General features: G+C 35.8%; 1 protein-coding gene across 1 annotated transcript in view; it reads right to left on the reverse strand.

Annotated features, from left to right (window-relative positions):
* Positions 1-15154, reverse strand: part of SIAH1 (siah E3 ubiquitin protein ligase 1) — a 51176-nt gene extending 36022 nt beyond the window's left edge. The window contains 3 exon segments of the mRNA XM_031954442.1: positions 14787-14894; positions 14897-15053; positions 15056-15154. Coding sequence (XP_031810302.1) covers positions 14787-14894; positions 14897-15053; positions 15056-15124 — 334 coding nt within the window. The 5' untranslated portion in view covers positions 15125-15154.
* Between the last annotated feature and the right edge of the window lie 3444 nt (positions 15155-18598).

Consider the following 18598-nt stretch of genomic DNA (forward strand, 5'->3'; position numbering starts at 1 on the left):
GGAGGGAGAGAGAGAGAGAGAGAAGGAAAGAAGAAAGAAGAAAATGAAAACTTTTATAATAAATATGCATAGTCTAAGTTCTACACTGGTCATATCTGAAAATACCTGTCTCATTCTGCATCTTGAATCAAATCTTTTTTGTCAGGAGGTGGATACAGTTAGATATTCCTCAACAGTTGATCATTGTTAAGACAATGTAAGATAATCAAATAGGTGTGTGTGTGTGTGTGTGTATGTATATATATATATATATATATATAGCTTTTTGAAGCCTAAAATCCTGTTTCCTTTAGAAATATTGTATCATGGTATACACAAATAATATTGACAAATTTATAATACCTCCATTTTTCAATAACATTGAACATATATATATTCTAGGACCAATTCATCACTTATCAGCAATATCTGTGCTCCAAATCCATCCAAATAAGATGTCTTATTAGAGTATAAACGTGATCTGTTCATTTTCCCAAATTACTCTCAGAATATATATATGTAATCAATGCAATGTCATCCACAAACAGGTACAGATATAACAGTAATAATAGGTATCAATACAATATTCACTATACACTAAGCACTGTACTAATAAACACTTTAAAATATTATTATGCTTCATCTCATGTTAATACTGAGAGAATGGTTAATAATTTCTCTGCAGTGTCAATGTATTTAGGAACAGAGTTTTTAATGACCCTATGCTTCTCCCTGAAACAAAATCCAATGTTCTTCCAGTATTTTCACCAAACTGGTGACCTATGCCACAGAAGTACAATGGAAGAGTACTAGTCAAAAAGGCATTCTCTATGGAAGGTGAAGTCTTTCAGATGCTCCCATGTATGACATCATACTGGTAATATCAAGCCTTGAAATAAATACTATAGTCCCCTGGACAAAATATGTAACCACTCAAGTTAGTTCTCACCACACGTAAATCAAGTGGATAAATAATATCTATTATCCAGACTATGGCATGCAATTAATTAAATGGACAACATAACAGGCTCATCTATCACACCACAAGTTGGTCCCAAGATTAATCTAGGAGAATGAGTTGAATGGCTTTAGAAAAATCAGATCCTTTAAATTACCCCAAACTATTCTCAGAAACCAAGGCTCATATTTTTTAATAGTTGCAAATCCTGAGATACTACTTTCATCAAGTCCTAGGATCCACACATCATACTTCATTCTACAACATTTTCTCTCACAGAAGTTCTCACAGGGAGAACTACATGGCATTTATAAGAAAACAGTTACATAACAAAGAATAGCTACAATAAAAGATTTCATCAAAGAAATGTATAATCAAAAAAGATGGTTTGATTAGTCACATGGCAAAATTTAGAAAAATTCCATGGACACAGCTTGTGGGCTCCATTAGCATCTTATGTACTATCAAATCTTAAATTCTTAAATACTGTGTAGATGCCCTATGATGAATTTATGAGTGGACATAGACAAGAATCAAAAGGAGTGAGCAAAGACAGATAGTCTATGATCTAAAAAACATATGCAACAATGAGATTATAAATCCAATTGAGTATCTGAATTCTCTGCTGGTAATTTTGGCTGTGAATCATGGAATACCATTATGTCCATGGAATTAAAATAATAGGGTCACTCAAAAAGCAACAGAGACCTAGAGTTGGCATAAATAGGCTGCACCACACTATAAACTTTGAACCGCAAGCATCAAGAAGTAGAAAAGGATGTACTACTGGAAATGATAGTAGATTAATTACACAATGAAAGAAAGGTATAAATGATAGAATGGTTGTATATTTGCAATAGTATTCATGTAATAAGAAATTTTAAAAAGGCTCCTAAGCAAATTTTTCTGAACCTCAGTAAAAGATTTATGAAAAAACATGGCCAAGTTTCACAGGAAGAAAAAGCATGCATGGGTTGCAATCTCCACCAATGAAAGGAATACTCACTTAAACATTTATGAAAAGAATATTCACTTCAATAAGAATATGGGCTCACTGAAATATATGTGTGTGTGTGTGTGTGTGTGTGTCTTCAGTTTTAATAGCTATGTTTTATAAGCAATCCATCTAGCTATTTAAATAGAAAAATGGCACAAGTAGCTATTTCTTGATTCCATATTGCCCATTTTCCTACCTTTATATTTAACAGTAGCACAGTAGTCCCCATTGCTACAATTACTCCCCATCACCATCTGCCTTTTGAAATCTTTCTCTTAATCTTTAAAAATTACCTCTGCTGCCAACATTTCCATGAATCCATCCCAATCCATTCCCAGAAAAATGATATTCTCCATTCCCTAACCTTTATCTCTTCTTGTCATTTATTTTTGATCTTTATTGCAGTTTTCTATACACATTATCTTATTCTATTATACTGACACTTTGAGAACATAATTTCATCTCATTCCCACATTTACATCTAAAAAACTTACAAAATAGGTCCAGAATACTGAATTGAAGGTTCTGAGGCTAAAGGATAAACTGTTCCAGGAACAGAGGTAAGGGAATAATAAGTAGTTTTCCCACATAGCAGAATTTAGGGAAAGCTTTAAAAAGTAGCTGATAAACTTAGAAAACTATATGCCTGTGTAACAAAACAGATCTTATCTTAATATATAGAGAAGAGGAATATAATTAAATCATTCTCTAAGCCCAAATGATTATTGCAAAATATAGAGTTGTTATTCTAAGATCTACAAGCAAACAGTACTTGGACTCTATCTCCTTGAGTCCCATCATAAGAACTATTTGTTTCTTCCCTCTTACATGAGATGAAAGGTGGGATGGAAAACAACTAATACTTATTACTTGAAACAATTATTAAATATTAATATAGGCTGAATTTCTTTTATTTGCTCAAAATTTCTCTGGGTCCCATATAAAACAGGGACATTCCATGCTCCCACAGTAACTGCAGATTTTTATAATCAAAAGTATTTTTTGGCCAAGTCAATTTGAAAAATTTTGATTACATTTATATAAAGACTAAGAATATAAGTCACTGAAAACAATACAACTTTTACATGTTAAATAAAGCATACTTTATAGACATTCTTACTGACTTCATATATGGCAATAAATCACAATGCTTTATGATACATTAAAAAATGATTTAACCATTGCTTTTATTTTTCAGATAATTTCACTTTTCCTAGAAAGAGGATATTTGTAATGGTTAACATTTATAGAACACTTGAAGGTTAAAAAGTGCTTTGTCCGGGGACTTGGTTAGGTTAAATGACTTAGGAAAGTCACTCAAAGTACAAGTCAGAAATTGAACCTAGGTCTTCTAACTCCATATTCAATGTTTTCTCCACAATACTTTTAACTAAGCATATTTACCTAAGGAGGGACTAGATCACTAAAGAAACTTTAAAATGTGAACTTCTGACAAGTACTGAAGTGATATTTTCAAAGCTAATTACAAAACAATGACTTTTCATCTCAAGTATTATGCAACACTGGATAAAAAACTTGATTGTAACAGAATATTTGTGCTAAATAATTCAGCCTTAACTTGGTATAAAATCAGTATCCTTAAAATGTAAAACATTAAAGCAGTAACAAGAAAATAGTTTAAAATCTTAACAAGCTTTTCAAGGATGCTCACACTCTAAAGTAGAACCTCTCTATAATCTACCTCCACATTAAAAACAGAAAGCATTTTGCATAAGCTTTTTTAGAAAAAAATCCTTGTTCAATGAGATGTTTCACTATTCCTTCCAAAAAAAAAAATCACATTTTAGCCTTCATTTATGATAAGAATATTAACATTAAAAGTTATTAATAAAAAAATGTCTAACTTCACGGGTTCTAATTTTTATAGTCCTCTAATAAGTTTGTTTAAAAAGGGGGCTTTCTTTTTTTTTTAAACCCTCAAGTGTTTGCAGAGGCAGGAGGAAGAAAAAAAAGCAGACTTTTCTTCCTAATTGATCATTGGATGGCATGTATTGTCATCTCCCACTTTAAAGTAGAAATTTTCAGCACGTTTTTAAGAGTTTAACGTAAAGTAAGGAAATGGCTTTAAAAAAAAACAAAAAAAAACACACCCTATTAAAACATCCTAAGAACTGTTTATTCATTTCTTCCCTCTTATGTGGGATGGCAAGTGGGGCAGAGAACAACTGTTCCCCATAGGAAGCTCACAAAGTAGAATCCAGAATCCTGGGCTTGCACACTTACTCCCTCATCTCTAAAAAATAGGTCAGGGCTGATCCATAGTTACAACACGATAGTCTAAGATTTAAAACTGAAAGGATTTAAAGAATATCTAGTCAAATCTCCTTTTCTACAAAATGAAGAAAAAATGTGACCCAGAGTGATTAAATCACTTCTCAAGGTCACAGGTATTTTCTGGGATTTCTTCAGATACAGAACTAAACAAAGACAGAAATTAGTTCTGCTTTATAGTAAGCCTACACAATAGTGTCACTCCTCAGTCACCACACCTACTCTAAGAGATCTTTGGGAGATAGATAATACTACAGTATAGGATCATTCCCAAGTAAATCTCAGATATGAACCTGGAAATATTTCATTGCATATTCATAATTTCCTCAGTCTGGCCCTGAACTTCCACAGCAGCCCCAAATTTCCCCAAGGCCACTGCAGACTGAAAAATATTCATCTGTCTAAAATTAAAAGTCAAGGTTTATATTGGAACCAAGTGAAAAAAGATTTCTTCTTTACTGTCTCTAGGAGTACTCCTTTCCTTGGGTTTTTAACTCTCATAATTGCTGCTTCAATACTAGCAATTTCAACCAGTCTCCTCTTTTCAAAAATAAAACTAAATATGCAGAAATTTATCAATTAAGCTATCCCACCTCTGAAGTTTACTTAACCAGACTAATCTCTGCCAAATCAAGTAATCTCCCTGGATTGTTTCCTCATCTGTAAAATGAAGAAGGTAGACTAGATGGCTTCTAAGAGCCCTTCCAACCCTACATTTTTTTTTCTTTTTTCTGAAAAACCTGAATGCTATCTATGTCTTCATAATTCCTGTATTTATCAGTGCCTGGCACACAGTGGGCATTTAATAATGTAACAGTGACAACAATCTTCCATTTCCTCACCATCCATCTACTCCTCAAACATCTGTGGTATGGCTTTCACCACCAATGTCATTATTTGAAGTTATTTTCTTAAACATTATTTAATAGTCAAATTGGACTGTGTTCATTCATTTTCACCATGAATGGCAATCAATATGGTTGACCACCACCTCACCCCGATTTTCAGGTCACATCATTCCCAAGGGAATTCCATTCTCCTCCAAACATTAATATTTCTGTAACTGATTAAAACTGTAACATTGACATTTGTAATTATATTTTCTGTTATCTTCCTTTTTGTTTCTTGAATATTATGGGGGGAGAGAGAGAGAAGCATTTATTAAGGACCTATTATGTGCTAACACTTTACAAATATATTTGATCCTTTGGGGACAAAGGGATTATCAATAAACCAAGAAAATCCTCCCCTTTGGATTTATCTCTAAACCATTAAAGTCCTTTAACTTTTTAAAAAAAAACTTTTTTGATAACTGCATTTCAATAGCCAAGTCAACACAAATTAACCGTCTACCTAAAAGTACCAGGCACTTGTGCAAAATGCTGGAGGTACAAAAAGTGAAAAATAGTCTCTGCTCTTAAAAAGATAATCTAGTGAGGGAAAAGACATGCAAACAGCTATATATGAGAAAGAGACAGAGAATATAAATTGGAGATAAACACAAAAGATATGAACTAGCATTAAGAGGAAATCCAGAAAAGCTTTTTGCAGGAGATTTTAGTTGAAACTTGGAAAAAAAAAAAAAAAAACACAGGAAGACAGGAAGCAGAGGCAAAGAGGAAGGAAAGAATTCCAGGCATGGAACCAATATAATCCTTGTAATTCTTTATATATTCAAAATATTATTCTGAGAAGGGATCCTTGAGTTCACCAGTTTTGTAAAGGGGTCTATAACATAAAAATAGGATAAGAATCTATCTCTGCACTAAGCAGAAAATCTTGGGTTTAAATAATTTGTTTCTGATAGCCCTATGCCAAATCATTTTCCCCTTCCACAAATCCAAAAGACTTTTTAATATTAAATTACAAATAGAAGCAACTCTACATTTCCAGTTTCTACTAATAAATCTTATTTATGAATGCCATCAATATACTTTCTTTTAGGCAAACCAATAAAGTAATATAAATATCTTATTTTGCATGAGGAAACTATAGCACAGACATTAAGTGACTTTCTTAAGAGTCTGAGGCAGGACTGCATTTTCTATGACTGCATGCCTTCTCTCACCATTTCCTAACTTCCTTAAAGAAAACGGATCTAATATCTCAAGAAATACAAAACAAGATGCTAGAGTAAAGCACAATTAGTTACGTTCTGAGCCTACCAAAATTACTCCCTCCCCCAAAAAGACCATTAATATGGTTGCCATATAATATACATCCTAAATCTTCAACAATTTTTACATTATATATAATCCATAAGTACAAATTTACCAGTATTTACACACTGTGATTACCTCAAAAAGCTAAAATTCTTGTAAACTCCATGATGCTGAATGTAAAACTATGTATTATGTGACTAATTACTAGAACTGAATTAAACTATTTTACCCCCAAAAGAATTAACATAGCATGAGAATCAAAGGTAAGCAAATTAAATGGGCCTGATCTTATAAATTCATCAAGGACAAGGAAAGATCTTTTATTACCTTGAATTTGTATATAAAAAATAAATTTCAGATCATTGATTTTTCAGTCTAAGCAATAAAACAATACAGAAAGTTTCATTAATACTTTAATTGACTTTAAAATTGGCATCAAAATAGCCTTTATTCCCATTACCTTTGAATGGATGAAACATAATATAAATTTGTAATATAAACTTCTAGGGGGCTATTTTGTTGGGTTTTGTCTTTGTATTCCCTGTCCTAAGCACAGAGTTCATTCAGCTTAATAAAATGCTGTTTGAAAAAGAAATTACTGTAAAAGTACATAAATAAGTTAATTGAAACTTAAAAAAAAAAAAAGAGAGAGAGAAAGAAAGAAAGAAAATACTAAAATATCCTAAACAGACCGTGTCTCTCTCCTCCAATGATGCCCCATTAGAATATCAGCATAGTTACATTTTGACTTAGGGATCCCACTTATAAGGACAAATACTTATAAAACATGGATCAGCAAACTACAGTTGGCCTGCAGGTCAAATCTGGCCAGAGGTCTGCTTTTGTACATTTTAAAATATAACTTTTAGTTAAAAAGGTAAAAAACCACTCAGCTCACAAGTTGTACAAAAACATGCAGAGGCACCTTCAGACTATCTACTGATATGATATAAATATCATGAATCCACTTACAGGGACAAGAATTCACTATTTGACAAAAACTGTTGGTAAAACTGGAAAACAATATGACAGAAACTAGATATAAATTTAACATCTTACACCATATACCAAGGTAAGATCAAAATGGGTACATAATTTAGACAGAAAAAGTGGTATCATAAGCAAATTAAGAGAGCAAGGTATAATTTAGCTGTCAGATAGAAGAAAAATATTTAACTTTGACTTTAGACACTTGACACTTCTAGTTCTCTGTGACCCCAATTGCCTCAGGGGGAAAAATTTTGCACAAACAAAACCAATGCGACCAAGATTAAAAGGAAAGCAGAAAGAGGGGAAACAATTTTTATAGCATGTTTCTGTGATAAAGGTATCATTTCTCAAGTATATAGGGAATTGAGTCAAATTTACAAGAATACAAGTCATTCTCCCATTGATAAAGGATATGTCAGGCAATTTTCAGATGAAGAAATCAAACAGTAGGCTTAGGGAGGGAAAAAATTCTCCAAAGTACTATTGATTAGAGAAATGCAAATTAAAATGATTCTGAGGTAGCATCTCACACCTATCATATTGGCTAATATCTCAGAAAAGAAAAATTATAAATGTTGGGAGAAGATTGGGAAAATTAGAACACAAAAATATTGTTGCTGTAGTTGTGAACTTAGCTAACCAATTTAGAGAGCAACTTGGAACAATGATCAGGTCCTCAAACTACGGTCCTCGAGCCAGATGCACCTGCGGAGGAATATTATCCCCCTCACCCAGGGCTATGAAGTTTCTTTATTTAAAGGTCCACAAAACAAAGTTTTTGTTTCTACTATAGTCCAGCCCTCCAACAGTCTGAGGGCCAGTGAACTGGCCCCCTATTTTAAAAGTTTGAAGACCCCTGATTTAGACATAAAGAGTGGTATTATAAGCATATTAGGAGAACAAGGAATCGTTTAAATCTCAAGGTCTGTGAAGAAAGAAATTTTTGGCCAAAGAAGAACTAGAGAACATTTATGAAATGCAAAATTAGTTGATTACATTAAATTTAAAAAGCTTTTGTATAAATAAAACAAAACAAAATCCAATCCAAGATTGGATGGGAAGCAGTAAACTGGGGAAAAAAATTTTATATCCAAGAGCTCTGAATAAAGGTCTCATTTCTAAAATATATAGAGTTGACTCAAATTTATAAGAATAAGGCATTCTCCTATTGATAAATGATCAAAGGCTATGAACAATTTTCAGGTGAAGAAATTAAACCCATTTCTAGTCATATGAAAAAATGCCCTAAATCACTACTGACCAGAGAAATGCAAATTAAGATAACTCCAAGGTACCATTACACAGTTCTCAGATTGAGTAAAATGACAGGTAAAGATATCTGTTGGAGGGGATGTGGGAAAACTGAAAACACTTAATACACTGGTTGATGGAATTGTGAACTGATCCAACCATTTGGGAGAGCAATTTGGAAATATGCCCAAAGGGCTATCAAATTGTATATACCCTTTGATCTAGCAGTGTCACTATTATCTATATCCCAAAGAGATCATTAAAAATGGGGAAAGGTTCTACATGTGGAAAAATGTTTGTAGCAGACTTTTTTTGTAATGGCAAGGAACTGGAAATTGAGTGTATGGCCATCAGTTGAGGAATGGATGAATAAATTATGGTATATGAATGTAATGGAATATTACTGTTCTATTAGAAACAATCAGCAGGATGATTTCAGAAAGGTCTGAGGAAACTTGCATGAACTGATGCTAAGTGAAGTGAGTAGAACCAAGAAAACATCTTACACGGCAACAAGCTTGTGTGATGATCAACTGTGATGAACTCTTTTCAGCAATGAGGTGATTGAAGTCAATTCCAATACACTTAGGATAGAAAGAGCCATCTGCATCCAAAAAGAGGATTATGGGGACTGAATGGGAACTACGTGGGCATAGTTTTTTTACTTTAGTTGTTTGCTGTTTTCTTCTCTCACTTTTTCCCCTTTTTGATCTGATTTTTCTTGTGTAGCATGATAAATGTGGAAAATATGTTTAGAAGAACTGCACATGTTTAATCTATATTGGATAACCTAGGGAGGAGAAAAGGACAAAGAAAAATTTGGAAGACAAGGTTTTGAAAAAATGAATCTTTGCATGTACTATGAAAATAAAAAGCTATTTTAAAAAAGCAATCAAACCGCATATGCTTTTGATACAGCAATTATCACTACTAGATCTATATTCCCAAGAATTTAAGGAAAAAAAAAAAAGGGAGGGGGATCTATTTGTATATTTATAGCAGCTCTTTTTTTGGGAACAAAGAATTGGAAATTAAGAGAATGCTTATCAATTGGGGAATAGTTGAATAAGGGAAAAAGTCCATGAGTGTAATGGACTACTATTGTGCTATAAGAAATGATGAGCAGTATACTTTCAGAAAAACCTGAAAAGTCTTGCATGAACTGAAGCAAAATAAAGTGAACAAAACCAGGAGAACATTGTATATACAGTAACACTGTATAATGATCAACTGTGAATGACAACTATTCTCAGCAACAGAATGATCCAAGACAATTCCAAAGAACTTGTGATGAAAAAAGCTATTCACATCCAAAATTTCAAAGAATCTGAATGCAAATCAAATAATATTTTCATTTTTTTTCAAGGCTTTTTTTTTTGGCCCGTTTCTTCTTTCATACGATAATATAGAAATGTTTTACATGATTGTACATTCACAACCTTTATCAAATTTCTTACTGTCTTAGAGAGGGGGGAGATGGAGAAATGTTTTAAAATGTGTAATTAAACTTTTATTATATAATCAGAAAAATATTTTTAAAAAGAAATACTATGCTAAACACCAGAAATAGACAAATTGGAGAGTAATCTCAGGAGGAAGGCTTCTTATAGGTAAGATTTTAGCTGAGACATGAAGACAGGAAATAAGAACTGGGGGCAGAAAGCAGGAGGGACAATCAGTGAAAATCCTTAGGGTCAGCATTTGGGAGCAGAGACTACTTTTTGCTTTCCTTTAGTCTAACACTTAGCAATGTGCATAAATCTTTGATTTAACATGAATGTGCAAATGGAAACACTAAAAAAAGGCCAATGTATTTTCACAAAATACAACATATTCCCTCTCCCGATAAAAATAAGGAATGTGGCGTACACGATTGCTAAATTGATCGATTCTGCTTATGCTTTTCTTGGTAACAAGAAAGGATTAATGGGAAAAGGATATTAGGACATAATTGATACTGTAAAAATGGGTATTAAAAATTTTTTTGTTAATACTATATAACATAGCAATGTGGGAATTTCCAGTCTGTACTTGAGCCCTACCCCAGAATACTACTTTAATCACTGTAACTACAACCCCCAGAATAATTTCACCCCAATGGCTTTCTTGATTATTCTACTCAGGTTACAACTCCTAAACGTTTATAAAATAGTTAAGGAGCTATAAATGTTCATGTTTCAAAGGAAAAATTAAGAATAGTACTATGAAATGTATTTAAAGAGAACAAAAGTTTGGTCAAAAAGTATTTAATAGGATTTCAGAATCATTGTGAAAATTCATCATTCTGCTAAATTCTATTTATGATTACTAGAGATCATCTAATTCAACTCCCATATTTTGCAGATGAGAAAACAAACTCAGAGAACTTAAATGACTTGTCTATGGTCCCACAGTTATTTAAAAGTCAGAGGTTAAAACTTCTTTGAAAGTCTTTCCTCTTAGACCATTAGCTCAATTGGCCAAAATAGAGAACCTGAATATGTTTTAAAATACATTCAATAACATATTCCCTGTATGTAACTTAAATTGGGTGAGCTGAATCTTTTATATTAAAGAATTATATTACAACCTTTTAATTAGGAAAGAACCCATTAAATTAAGTTGCTACTTTGTCTTACTTTCATGTTGCCTGCTCTATTCTCCCCATTCCAATTTGTCAATGTTTGTAAACGGGGAGGGGGGGGAAAACTACATTTTGATATAACTTTAGCCTATATTACAGAATACATAATCATCATAGACAGAAATAAATAGTAACAATTTATAAATTTATGCATTGTTTCATCTTATTCCCCGAACACTAAAGATTTTTTTAGAACATAATAACTTGTACTACCATAAGTATTTGTACATGCTACACTTTTGACTACACATTAAATCAATTTTACCTTGTTTTAGAATGCAAGTTCTTTTAGGACAGGAAATATTTTGTACCTCTTCACAAGTGTCTTCCTAAGAAGTTATAGAAAACCAAGTTCTATTTTAATGGCTTTAAAAAGTCCAAGGAATTCTGTCAAAAAATCCCTTTATTATAAAAACCATAATTTATCTTTCATGGTAAGTCCATAAAAAATATGGGCTGTATTTGATTAAGTGAGAGATACATAACATTATACATGCAACACCATCAATGAGGATGTGAAAAAATAAATTTAATAATGAAGAAACATAACTTTGATTTTATAATAGATACTGTCCAAAGCTTAGGAAAAAACATACCAAAATCCAACAAAATGTTTCAAAATGTAATTATCCTACCTACCACCACCCTTGAACAATAATATATTTATGTAAACTTATTTTTGCCCCTCAATGGCACTCCTTGTGTTATCCCAATGACATTCATTACACTGATTCTTAAAACATACAACAAAAAATAGGTTCTCCTTCATTAAAATGTTTAAGCAAAGAGAGAAGGACATTAGTCAGGGATGTTGGAGAAGGACTCATGTTCAGGCATAAATTAGATTAGATACCTATGATGTCCTTTCCAACTCCTGAGGTTCTCTAATCTTGTTCTTAATACACAATCCTGCTTATAGGCACAGTAAACTTTGACACATTATTCTTTGGTAATTTAGGCAGTTTCTAGAATCTAAAAAGTTGCTTGCATTTATTTATTAACAAATATTGCTTTTTCACTTAAATTTATCAGTGTTTTTGGAAAATTATTACTAGATAAAATGAAATAGTTGTTTCTCTACTAAAATATTACATTGGAAGCTGAATGGCATAATATATAGAATCCAGAAGAGACTTGAGTTCAAAACAGATTCAAACTCACTAGCTGTATAGAACTGGTAATGTAGCTAACTGACCTGCCTGCCTCAGTTTCCTTAACTGTAAAATGAGAATAATAGTACTTACCCCCGAGTTATGAGATTCAAATGAAATGTGTAAAGTCCTTAGCACAGTTCCTCCACATAATAACAATGCCTAGTTCCTTCCTTTTGGGAATATTATTCTAGTTTCAATCAATAAACATAAAGTACTATCTGCTAGGCAATGTGCTAAGTCTGCTGGAGAAACAATAATAAAAGGCAGTGCCTGCTCTCAAAGGGCTTACAGGAATGGGAGAAGCAACATGCAAACAACTATGTACAATCAAACTATAAACAAACTAAATTTTAAATAATCATAATAGGAAGGCACTAGGCTTCCTTTTCCTGTACAAGGTGGGCAGAATAACATTGAGAATAGAGAGCCAGCTTAACCTTGCCCTTGGAATGAGGACCACCTGAGTTAATTATTATGTAATTTGGGACAAGTTACCTAGCTTCTCCAGTCCCTGGGCAATTCTCTCAACTACAAATTGCCTAACAGTTATAAACTTGAATTCATCAGTAGCTCATCACACAAATAAAAGTGCAGAACTAAACAATTATGTGTGTATATATTTAAATATATATACACATAAACAAAAATTCCAATGTATATAAAATCCCCCATGGTCTTTAAATTAGTGTTTTCATTTTACACTTACATTTAACTGTAATTTTATTTATTTTTATTATATTTTTACATATTAGCACCTACCTCTCAGGATTAAGTGGATAAAAAGAGCTATCTATAAAGAACTTTTCAAACCTTAAAGTATTATATAAATTCTAGCTATTATACCTTTTTTTTTTTTCAATCATTTGTCAGGCTATCAGTCACACAAGAAAAGGCAACTTATCTAAACTTTGTATCTCTCCAATGCTCTGAGAAGAGCAGATTCTTAAAAATGTTTATTGAATGAATTCTTGAAAGCAAATTCCCCAATCATAAACACAGGAAAAAAAACCCTTTTCCCAGTGTAATGAATTCTTCATTTGCCAAACACCTGTTCTGCACAATTCCTACTCCATTTTTCAAATACCCAGAAAATGAAATTCCACAGTAAGCTTCAGCAATGTATTTTTTCATCCTGTAACTCTTAGGATCACAATTATTTCCTAACATCTAATCAAAAATCCTTTTACTACAACTTAAACCTACTTCCTTTCTTTTATTACAAAAACAAAATTACCATACTTTCACAAGTCTACATTATGGTATTGTGTACCTTCTTGAAAAAGCAGGTTAACACTACAGCTCTTTTCACTAAATGATACCTGTCCTACTTTGCTTATTATTAGTTTGGCTAAAAGTTGCAAAGTGAAGTAATCCTTAATTTTAAGCTACTGGACTTTCAACTAACTTCAAGGTATAATTGGTAGATTCTATTTAAATAAATTCAAAAATCAAAATTATAGTAGTCAAATATCAACATCATACACCCCCATAAGTGTCTTAGCTTCTCCAATCAAAGCTTCTTACTTTCCTACTACCTAATGAAATCTTTTAAAATGTTGATTTATAGATTCTAGTTTATGCACTCACGACATATTAAGCAGCAAATACACACTTGCAGTTTATCAAAAGTTTGTTCAACTAAGACAGCTACAATCCTAGTTCATTAAAATAACATGTGCTAGACCTCATATATTAGAGATACAATTCAACTTTTTAAAAAATTCAACTTTCAAAATTACTATTAAAAAGTAAGTCTAATCAATGATAACTATCCTTCCATTATGTCACGGGGTGGGCTGGGGGGGGAGGGGGACTATTAAAATGTCCTGTGGGCCCTTAAATACATGCTAACAATTGAGAGATTAGGGCTTTCGGATTATGGCCGTGGATAAAAATAAATGCCTCCCGCCAACCGTCTCAAACTTCTAGCCGAGAAAAGATCAGAAGACAGGGATATCTTGGACTTTAAACTAAAAGGCCAGTTCAGCAATCCATTCATTCACAGATCTTTTCTAGAATAAAGAAAGGACTGCCTTCCCTGCACCGCACAATAATACAAAGCACAGGATTAAGAAAAGGAAGAACGCCCCACGTTACAGGAACGTTTGGGACGCCGGCAAGAAGAGAGCCAGATGAAGACCATAACCCCAGCAGGAGGGAAGCAGTGGGGGCGTCGGAGGGTGCCAGGTGGAGGGAGCTAAGGGACGGCTCGGAGGCTCACGGTACAAGACTCAGCTGACCTCCGCCATGTTGGCCACAAACACCGGCCCCATCACAACAAAGCCCCGCACGAGGAAGCCGAGCAGAGGCCGGCCGGCACCTCCCCCTCAGCCGAGGCCCGCCTCCCCAGGAGCCCGGGCCGAGGCAGAGCGTTTCTCACTTCTCCTTCGCTCGGGGCCGCCGGGGCTCTCCAGACCAGCCTCCCTCTCCAACTCCCACCTCAAGTCTGCTCAAGTCCCAGGCGCCGAGGAAAGCCCCCAGCAACTGGGGAAACCCGACCCCGGGGGCGGGGCGGGGCCGGCCTCGACTGGGCCGCGAGGCCCAGGCTCGCTCCCCCTTCGAGGCCGGAGACAAAGACAGGCCAGGGAGCGTAGACTGCCCGCGGGGGCGGCTTCGCTGCGCCGGGCAAGGCCCGCTCTCCCTTCTGTCCTCTCTCCCGTCCTCCCTCCCGCCGCGGCGAGGCGGCGGTTTCTCCTCGGAGGACCAGGCCGCCGCCATTAGCCGGACTCGAGCCCCGCGCGGTGCCACCCCCACCGAGCACCCCCCGCTCTGGATCCCCCGGCTCCTCCCTCAGGCTGGGCCGCACTTACCGGTGGGCGGAGAGCGCGACCGGGGCCCCGTTTCTCGCTCCGTCTCAAACGCGCGGCTTCCTCCGTTTTTTCTTCCTCCTCCTCCACCTCGCCGCCACTGCCTCCAGTCCCCGCCACCGCCGCCGCCGCCTCCACCTCCCTGACAGAGGGGGGCTGCCCGACGGGACACGCTGGCTGCGCTGCCGCCGCCCTGTCGCGCTGCCTCCGAGGCGCGTCCCTGCAAACTGCGCCGCCGCGGCTCCTTCTGCTTCCCCAGCCGCCGCCGCTTCGCTCGTGCTCGAGCCTGTCGCGCGTTCCCGCTAAATACCACACTGCGGCGGCGGCGGCCCCGAGGGAAGGCCCCCTGAGAGGAGGGAGGACGGCGGCGGGGGAGAGAAAGAAGAGTGCGCAGGCGCAGAAATCCCTGGCTCCGTCCGGGCAGCCCGAGCTTCGGGTCACCACAGGTGGCGGTTAGTATCTCGGCTGCCTCGGTGACCGTTGCTCCCCACTCAGACTCACGTAGACAACAGAGCCCTCCCCGCTTGGGACCAACCGTCTCCCATCCAAGGAGAAGCGCTGCTTCCGCCCCCCTCCCCCACCCAGGGCCTGTCAGAGGCATCCGCCCATCACCCCACCCTGGAATTCCCTCCCCACTCAATGGAGATGCGTTCTTGCGAAACGGAAGGGTTTTGGTTTTGGGGTCACTCCCGACCCTCCTGTCCCGCTTCCCAAGCAGGAGCCCTTGCCCCTGCCCTTCCGCCGTCTTATACTAGCTTTTGTTCACGTCGTTTAACAACCCCTCCCCATTCCTGTTCACCTAAAAAAAACAAGCACCAAAAACTGCGTCGGTTAAAGCTGAAGGGAAACCACACCCAAATGTGACCCCTTCCCCTCTGGTTGGTTCCACCACGGAGATTGAGGGCCCTAGAGTTTATTTGGAAAAGAGGTAAGGAGAGCTGAATGCTACTCTCCGAATCCTCGGATCTCGAGGCTAAATTTGAAGCAATTTCCCTTTTCACTTAAAACTCTACAAGATCTCCTCTTTGCCTGCCTCCGGTAACTTTTGCAAGTAGGTTCAAGGCTCCCTTCCAAAATTATTTTCTAAAGTGACTGTTTATTGTGGAGGTTAGAAAACCGTCCAGAACTGCAGATCTTTTACATCTCAGCTTAGAAGTTCCTTTCCTACATCCGGTTGGAACCACATGCCTTTTGTATGTGAATTTAGGGCACACCTGGCAACACAGCACATGGCATCGTGAATAGCGGTTATTAAGTGTTCCCCCTTTCTCGCAAAAAACTGGCTTTAAAGGGCTTCCTTTGACGCATACTCGCTGTGACCTGGGCAAGTCACAGACTCTTAGTGCCTTTGACAGTTCTCTTAAACTATACAATAAAAAGGATCTGTAATCACTTTGGGGAATTTCCCAAAACCAAAATTCTCCCTGTACCAATGAAATCAAAACTCCACTTCCAGTGCCTCAATCCAGGAAAAGGAGAGCTGGGGTACAGAAATTAGAATTATTCTGTTTGGTCTGGAGGACAAAACTAATCCCTGAGAGGCAAAGAAACAACTGTTAGGCTCTTTGTAATCCATCACAGCTTTCAATGAACATCAGCAAGATACTAGGGCCTGAAAACACAAAAGAAAGAACAAAAATAAAATAAAACAAATCCCTGGCTTCCAGGAGATGACTTTCTACATTTGGAAACAATCTTTTCCCTTCAACTCTTTTTTTTTTTTTTTATTTTATATTACATATTTTTATTTTGAATAGTAGCTTTTAGTTTTCTTTTTTTTTTTTTTTTTTTTTAAATTTAATAGCCTTTTATTTACAGGATATATACATGGGTAACTTTACAGCATTAACAATTGCCAAACCTCTTGTTCTAATTTTTCACCTCTTACCCCCCTCCCCTAAATGGCAGGATGACCAGTAGATGTTAATTATATTAAAATATAACTTAGATACATAATAAGTATACATGACCAAAACATTATTTTGCTGTACAAAAAGAATCAGACTCTGAATTATTGTACAATTAGCTTGTGAAGGAAATCAAAAATGCAGGTGTGCATAAATATAGGGATTGGGAATTCAATGTAATGGTTTTTAGTCATCTCCCAGAGTTCTTTTTCTGGGTATAGCTGGTTCAGTTCTCCCTTCAACTCTTAGTGGTACTTGAAGGTTCCCAGTACTTTGATATTGAAAGTCTGGGAAGATACAATGTTGGTAGATAAGGTGGATATATATACAGCATGAAAATTAATGGTGCAATTAGCTCATTTCATTAGTATAATGTACCACTATGTTTTGAGTTTTGTTCTTAATCCAAAGCTCTATAAATTGTCTTCAGGGACATAATACTTCTTGAGGCTAACATAGTAATAAATTGTTTTTACCAACACTTTTAATTTCTGAGATCAAATAGGATTTATTTGATTTTGGTTTATTTGAATGATTTGTCCCCATAAATTTTAAAGGATTAGGTCCTAGAATGAGACTAATTAATCTATATTTTAAGAAATAGTTTCAGAGATATGATTTGCTAATAACCTTTATAGGTCAATAATACAGATTTTTAGTGACACATTTAGATCTGTGTAATGTCTGTACTCATCTGTTCCTTATAGACAAAGGTTCAGTTTTCTCTGTCACTGATATAACGTCATGTAGTCAGTACTTGAATTAAGGACCCATAATGTTCCTTGGCATCATGAATCCTTGAACCCATGGGAATTACAATCCTACTTTAGTTATCAGTCTTTACCAAGTTACTGGAACAGAAGAATTCATTATCCTGTGATCTCCCTGAATTAGTCTAGACCTCTGATGACAGTATGTTAACTGCTTGTATTTGTAGCTTTTCCAGCAGAGTTAGAAATCGTATGTGTTACCAGCATAGCTTTGAAGAGCCCCCAGTGTCACCTTCATGTCACAATGAGTCATTAATGTGATATTTCTGTGGATGTTAAATTGATAAGAAGATCCCAAAAATTAGGTACATGGAATAAGGGACACTCAAAATTCTAATTGAACTAACCATGGTAGTGGGCCAACACTATGAGATTTGAATTATAGAAAAATGAAAAATGAGATATAGGCTCAGTCATTATGGACTAAATAAAAAAGATGGCCATATGGATATTATGTATACAATTAAATATATGTATTGTGCTAGACATATATAATCTTAATGGTAGAACAAGGAGTACAGAATTCAAGTTACTAGAGATAAGAAGTTGAATTTAAAAGGAACCCTTCTCAAACATCAAGACTTTGAGCTCAGTTTTTGAATAATGTGAATGAAGTATCCTGGTCCAAAGCATCTTTGTAAGTAGAAAAGTTTCACTAGAAGTTATGGGGTTGCGATATACTTTTAAAACAAAATTCTATTTTTCCTA

Source organism: Sarcophilus harrisii, chromosome 2, assembly GCF_902635505.1.
Source record: "Sarcophilus harrisii chromosome 2, mSarHar1.11, whole genome shotgun sequence".
NCBI classification, from domain to species: domain Eukaryota; kingdom Metazoa; phylum Chordata; class Mammalia; order Dasyuromorphia; family Dasyuridae; genus Sarcophilus; species Sarcophilus harrisii.